At 47.3% G+C, this 6,861-nt stretch overlaps 1 protein-coding gene across 1 annotated transcript in view; it reads right to left on the minus strand.

The window, feature by feature from the left end:
* Tmtc2 (transmembrane O-mannosyltransferase targeting cadherins 2) overlaps positions 1-4,760 on the minus strand; it is a 405,577-nt gene extending 400,817 nt beyond the window's left edge. Inside the window, exon 1 of the mRNA XM_031349236.1 lies at positions 3,953-4,760. Coding sequence (XP_031205096.1) covers positions 3,953-4,035 — 83 coding nt within the window. The 5' untranslated portion in view covers positions 4,036-4,760. The remainder of the gene's footprint in view (positions 1-3,952) is intronic.
* Between the last annotated feature and the right edge of the window lie 2,101 nt (positions 4,761-6,861).

A 6,861-nucleotide genomic window follows, 5' to 3' on the forward strand; every position in this document is an offset into this window, starting at 1 on the left:
AGACAGACAGACAGACAGACAGACAGACAGACAATTGTGGGGCCACAGCAACGGCTTAATGGATAAAGCACTTGCCAAGCAAACAAGAAGAACAGAGTTCTTGTCTCCAGAGAACTTGTAAAAGCCAAACAGGTGTGGCCATGCTTGTAATAGCACTGGAGAAGCAAGGTCAGGGTACCCCCCAGGGCAAGCTAGCTAGTTGGCCTGATGGGGTTCAGTTATCTCCAGGATCAACAGGAGACCCTGACTCAAAATGTAGTGTAGAGAAAGAACAGGGGAGATACCTGATGTCGCTTCAGGTCTTCACATGTATTCCCCCCACAGAGAGAGAGAGAGGCAGAGACAGAGACAGAGACAGAGACAGACAGACCGACAGACAGACAGACAGAGAAGACTGCGAAAAAAGCATCAAGGACATAAATCTGCAAGCTAGTGGCACATGCATGTTGCAATACCAAAATCTCAAGTTGTCATGTTTAACCCTTCCAAAGCAATGAACTATTCTACTCAAGGGAAAATTAAAAATCTGCACATTGTTCTTGCTCCATATCTGTATCTCATAAATGGGTACAACACCCACTAAACTCTACATGTACAATCCAATCAGATTCCAAGGCGTTTACAGTTTATCTTTGCACCGAGCTGACTTCTCCCAGTGTGACCTCTGAGAAACTTATGGCAACATTTTAAAGGGGACAGTGTGTGCTGCTGCAAGGTCAGCCTCAACAAGTACATAAGAGACCAAAGAGTTGGGGGTCACAGAAGGTGTTTGTCTGTATTTTGCACGCTAGCAAACATCAAGTTTCTCCAGAAAGATGAAGAGGATCACTTAAGGAGTCACATTGAGCGCAACTTAAGATGTGTCCAGCATTTCATATTGGTACCACAACTTGAGAGTAAGCAATCGTTACCTTATACTAAAGGTGAGAGGAGAGAGAAGACTGAAAGCATGTATGCTTTCTCATCAGATACTGTGAATTCTGTCCTGGCACTGTTCATTTCCATACACCATACACATATTCTTAGGTTTACCACCGAAACACATTACATTTTTACAATAGGGAACTGATTTTTGCTTCAAGAGAGCTTTAGGTTAGCACTTAACTTCCAACAAGCTACATAAAACATAAAAATAAATTATATATATGTATATATTTATATGTACACACATACACACACACATGCGCATCAGTTGATAAACTAAACTGATCATGGTGTTTAAAAGAAAGAAATGGCAACTTTGAGAGTACATAAGCAAACATGTGCACACTGCAACAATAACGAAGCCCTACTAAAGTAATGCCCAGATTCTTCGGGCTACAATGCAAGGTTCTAATTTAGCTAAGCAAGTCATGCATACGAGCCACCTCTCCCCTATGTGTGGTTCCTTCTACTTCCAGTGGCTTCAGTTACAGAATTGTATGCCACAGAACTTCCTGGGGGTCGTCCCAACGCACAGATGTAATTTAAGCAACACTTTCCATGTGAATCTCTGCAATCTGAAATGGAGTGGCAGAAACAAACATATCATGCTGTAGTTTCCACTTGGTTCCCCCTCTTTGCTTCCATCTTCGCACACCAGTGAGTTACAGAACTTAACGTAGAAAGTGCATTTGCAAAGTCGTCATTGACAATGCACCTTGGCAATGAATCACATTCTCATGCTGAGCACACAACAAATAAGTTCAGTGCAGCATAACTATGCACCTTATGGCTTCTAGGGGACATAGGAATGAAGTTTGCTACCCTTAAGATTTCACATTTATAAGACCATGTGGTTGCACACGTAGTTTTGCCAGAAGTCAACAGAGAATAATTTTTAATGCATAGCAAAGCATAATTCATACTTTTAGGCCCTCAACATTCTATAAATACATGTCTAAATATCATACCGGACCTGCTATTAATGGTGTGAGAAAATTATCACAGGAAATTCACTTATACAGACAGAAAATAGAAGGCAAGGATTGTTAACACTCAGTGTGACCTGTAATGGGAAGGAACCTTTAGCAAATTCCAGCCATCAAGGGCAACTCCTGTACCATCACAGGCACAACTATCTCCCAGACTCACTGTCCAAACACTTCAGCGTGAGCAGGAGACCTAAGGAAAACTGCGCCTGCACACTCACTTAAGTTTTAGTCTCCATTGTTAGAGGAAGTGGTCCCTTTTGCATATCCTCTTTTAAGAACTGGACAGCAGTTATAGAGAGTAGTCAAGAGGAAGGCTTGCTTTATCATAATGTCCAATAATGTGACAGTATTTCCGAGTTTGTTTTCTCCCTAAGCTCCGTATTCTTGGTTTCAACACTCCCTCTTCCAGATCACCCCAAAAGAGTCAGCCACTGCCCTGACTCATCCCTGAACTCATTTTAGTGAAAGCTGAACAAAGCTTTCTCCGTGGGGACTCTTAAAATAGCAGGTGCAACATCACAGAAATCTGGAGAGAGAAGAGCAAGCAGCGCAGCCACCTCACTCTCCCACCATGTCTCCGAGCAGCAGAAGCCAGTATACTCTTTAAACGCTGAGTAAAAGTTTGTCTGTTAGAGACTATCAGCCAGCCTCTGCTGGGCGCAGCACAGAAGCACATCAAGGGGTTACTGGGTAGTTCTGCAACCATCATCAGGGGATTTCATAGCAGACACGAGGGTGGGGACCAAGATCCCCTGATTTAAGACACACAATCATTGTTGGCAGGAGAGTGGACAGAACAGAGTATATAGAATATGGCTGGTTAGGAAGGAGTATATCCCCTTGCTTCTCTTGCTGTTGTCAACCACTTTGCTGAGTTCACTAGCTACCTCGCCCTAACCCTAGGGATCCATTCACTCCCCTAAGCCCAGAGAGGCTGCTGAAAGGCTTTCAAAGTAAATCTCTGTTCACTTTTTGGATGGTTTAATTTCAATGGAGCATGAAACACCCCAGGACGGTTAATAAGTTTAGCCAGGCATGCTGTTCTCCCTAATATATTTTAATTATGCATCTGTTTTAATTGTAATCAGATTAAGTCACCGAAAAAGCACACATTGGAATTTACCCTAATGGCTATTGGAGCTTTTCAACAGTTTCTAAACACTAACAATATTTCTTTTAAAATAAGTAGAGACATCAGCACAAGGGTGATATTTTCCAAGAACCAATGTAGTTTCTTTGACAACACAATCCGGGTCTCACTAGCCACCCAAACTAACCCAAATACAGAAGACAACTTCAGTCTCCAGGGCGTCTTCTTCTGCAATTAGCACCAGCGAATCACTAATGTCTAATGCAAAACTCCCAAACAGAACTGAAAGCCCACGTTTTTATACAGGAATTCCCCACGATGAGTGAGCGAGGCTTGGGGAGCGAAAGATACAACCAGCCGCGAGATTTATAGCTCAAAGTTTACTATCGTACACGTCAAAGAGAAAGTTGACGCAGAGTACGCGCGCTCTTTCCTCTATTTTGGCAACTGCCGTACGTGAGTTTAACTTCAAGAAATCAGTGTCCTATCAATAAAAGGAAAGCATACGGGGAGGATCTTCTAGGGGTGGAGAGTTGCTTCTTTCTAGCCCACACGTAAAATCGCTTAATATACTTTTTTGCACCAAAGTATATCTAGGATTGTTATTGGAATTTTTTTTTTTGGCTAGTTGTTGGTTTAACATGGGTTCATTAAACAGTTTTCCAAATTGCCTAGGTTTCCGCTAAGAAACTTAAGCGCCTGCCAACCAGCAAGAAGCAATCAAGAACCTGCTGCAAAGTAGGAGCGGAAACTCGTTCGGCCCGCCCAGCGCGCCTGCGTCCGGGTTGTTTGCTTTAGGTGTAACTGTTTCCACGTCGCCTAAACCTTCAGGTGCACATACCTGTCCCACCCACAAGACGCGCTTCAGCCTGACGACGTGAGCCACCGAGGAGTCCCCCACCCCACCCCGTCGCGCCGCAGCCATTGCCCCTTTCTCTCACCCACTTACCTGTCATCGTAGCAGAAATCCGCACTCAGGGTGTTGAGGTACAAGGCGAGCCCCAGAGCACTGCTCACCAACTCTGCAATCATCTCTCCACCGCCTTCCCTCCGGCTTGGCTCCCAGCGCGAGCGCAGCAGAGGCAACAAAAAAACAGAAGCATCAATCCCCACCTTCCGCCGCCTTCTCCTCCTGACTGCACTTTTCCCCGGGCTTCCCCGCCCGCCTCCTCGTCCTCCCTCCGCTCCTTCTTCCGATCCCCGGCTCCTCGGGGCGCCGGGCTCCGCTGTTCGTGCGTGTTCCTGGGGTTTGCGGGCTCACAGCGCTCTCCCCATGCCCGACAACCGCGAGAGGCAAGCGGCGATCGGCTTCACGCCCCCCGGCGGAGAATCGGGGCTATTCCTTTTTCCCGCGGCTCGCGGTCCCCACCCTAACCCATGGCACTTTGGGACGCCCTAGGTAAAGGACTACAGAGATAGAAGAGTGCGAGATGGGGGACTAAGGGGCCGGACCGAGCGAGGATCTGGGACCAGCGGGAGGAAAGGAGAGAGAGGGAGAGACAGAGAGAAAGGGGCGGGTGGGAGGGACGAGGCGAACCGCCTCCCCTCGCCGCCTCCCAGGCGCACGACTCCGGGGTCGTTCACAGCAACTCCGCCGCCACCGCGGCTGCGGCACTTTCACTCTTTATTAGTCCCCTCCCGGACCCCTCTCCAGTGAAGTAAGAAGCAGCGACTGGGGACTCCAAAAGCTCCCGCGTGGGGTTGTCGCCGCGGCCCCACGCGCCTGCGTGGCCAGCCCACCATCCTAAGCTAGCCCGGCCCCTTTCTCCACCCAGCTCCTCCTCGCAGACTCCTCCTTGCCTACCCGCACGAGCTAGAGGCTCCGCCCACTCTCCTAGCCGCTCCTGCCTTGTCCTCCCGCCCCTCTCCCTTCTTCCTCTTCCTTCACCTTCGTTTTTTTACTCTGGAAAGCACCCCCAGGACAAAGATGACTTTGGGAAGATTGCCCAAAACGATAGCTAGAGTGCGCCCTGGGCTCTGGGAAATGGAGGAGAAAGGCGACAGGAAGAGTCAATGGCTTGCCCAGTGGTGCCTGGAGGCGCCTTGCACGCTCTAGATCGCAAGCCAAGCGTCTAGTGCCAAGAGCTGTCAGGCAAAAGACTGGTCAGCTGGAGAGACTTCTGGGGACACGGAGAGGTAGAACAGGTTTGCCGAGCGCTGGCAGCCTCGGTTGACACTAAGGATCTATTGCCCCGCGCGCGCGCGATGCGTGAGCTGAATTGGGATGGCCTGTTGAAGAGCTGGGGGAACAGCGTTTAGGAGGAGTTCTATTCCGAGGCCACGCCATCACCGACGACACTAATGTCAGTGGAAAGATGCGTGTCCCGCAGTAAGATTATGAAAAAAGGATCCAGGAAATGAAAGAGGAGAGGCAAGAAGGTAAGAAGCACACACGTGCTCCTCAGAAATTGCGTGGGGATGGGTGTCTTTCGTGGTTCAGGACTGTCAAGCTGACACTGAGAACGTAGAAGAGACTACGCTAATGCAACCCTCTACAGCGGGATCTTTAAACCCAGCAAAGCGGAAAGCTAATGTCCTTTCCTTTCCGCCCGGATGCAAGACTGGATGGAAGGCATCCAACACGATGAAATACGATGTAGAAGAATGGTGTGGGCAGAAGGAGCGCTGGGTACTAAAGTTGCAGGACCAAAGAGATCTGAGAGCTGTCTGCCACACCCCCTTCCTGCCTGGTCCGGTTTCTGACTGGCCTGGTTGCTCCCTTGGACGTTGATGAACACGACTGCAGCGCCCCCTGCTGTGGGGAAGCTACAGGGCATAGAAAACAAATCCTTGCAGGGCTGACTTGTCCCCCAACCCCCCACACCCACCCATTGGAAGAGCAGCACCTAACCAGCAAGCTCTTCAAAGGTAATAAGGAAAGTGGACTCCCTGGGTTTGTGGCAGCGATCTGAAAAGTTTTGAGCGCCTGCAGAATAAAGATGTCTGACTTTACAAGGAAATCTTTTAGACACTGGCAAATGCGTGTTCTACCTCTAATAGGCAAATTTTGATTTGATCAAAATATTATACACACGTAGGAAGTTCTCAAATAATATATTAAAGACAGTGATTCCTGTTTTTGTATGCTCCCCGATATACTGTATTTTTTAAAAGTTTTTTTTTTTTAAATTATATCAGTTGGTCCATTTGGATTTTCTCTGACCCTCTCTTGTTCTTATATATTGATATTGGATCCTGGGAGCCTGGGGGAGGAATACCTACTTAAGTCAGATACCTAGGTTTGAGTAGCAACTCATCTATTCATTATCTGAGTAAGCTGAGGCCAATCACCTTCTTCATACCTCACTTATAAATACTACTTTGTTTAGATGAGTTACCATGTAAATAAGGCATCCAGAGAGGGACTGGTAAGTTCAATAAGTTAGCTGTTAGGGTTTCCAAAGTCATGTTTTACTTCTTAACTAAAACCCAGACATCCTCCTGTAAAATACATACCATTACAACCACACTGTTCCTGTCTTAGTCCAAGCTACCACCAAAATACACCCATCACATCTACAGAGCACCAGTCCTCTATCAAAGCTATAATCTCCGGCACAATCTAATCTAATGGCCTTGAAAATGGCCTTGCTTCTACACCTAGAGCCCCTGCTCCAAGCATTTACTGGAGACACCAGACAAGCAGTTTTAAGTTCAATCACTCCGCTTAAGCATGTGTAGTGCACATAAAATAAAACTCTCTTCTGGATCATGTGGCCGTCCCCCTCTTTGCAATGTGTTCATGCGTATACCCCTTCTCTGGAACTTTCTTTTCTCTCCTATCTGGAACTGTTTTCTCCCTAGACATTCTTTGGATACTTTCCACTATCAGGTATCTTTCAAATGGTATTGCTTCAA

Source organism: Mastomys coucha, unplaced genomic scaffold (assembly GCF_008632895.1).
Source record: "Mastomys coucha isolate ucsf_1 unplaced genomic scaffold, UCSF_Mcou_1 pScaffold4, whole genome shotgun sequence".
Lineage (NCBI taxonomy): Eukaryota > Metazoa > Chordata > Mammalia > Rodentia > Muridae > Mastomys > Mastomys coucha.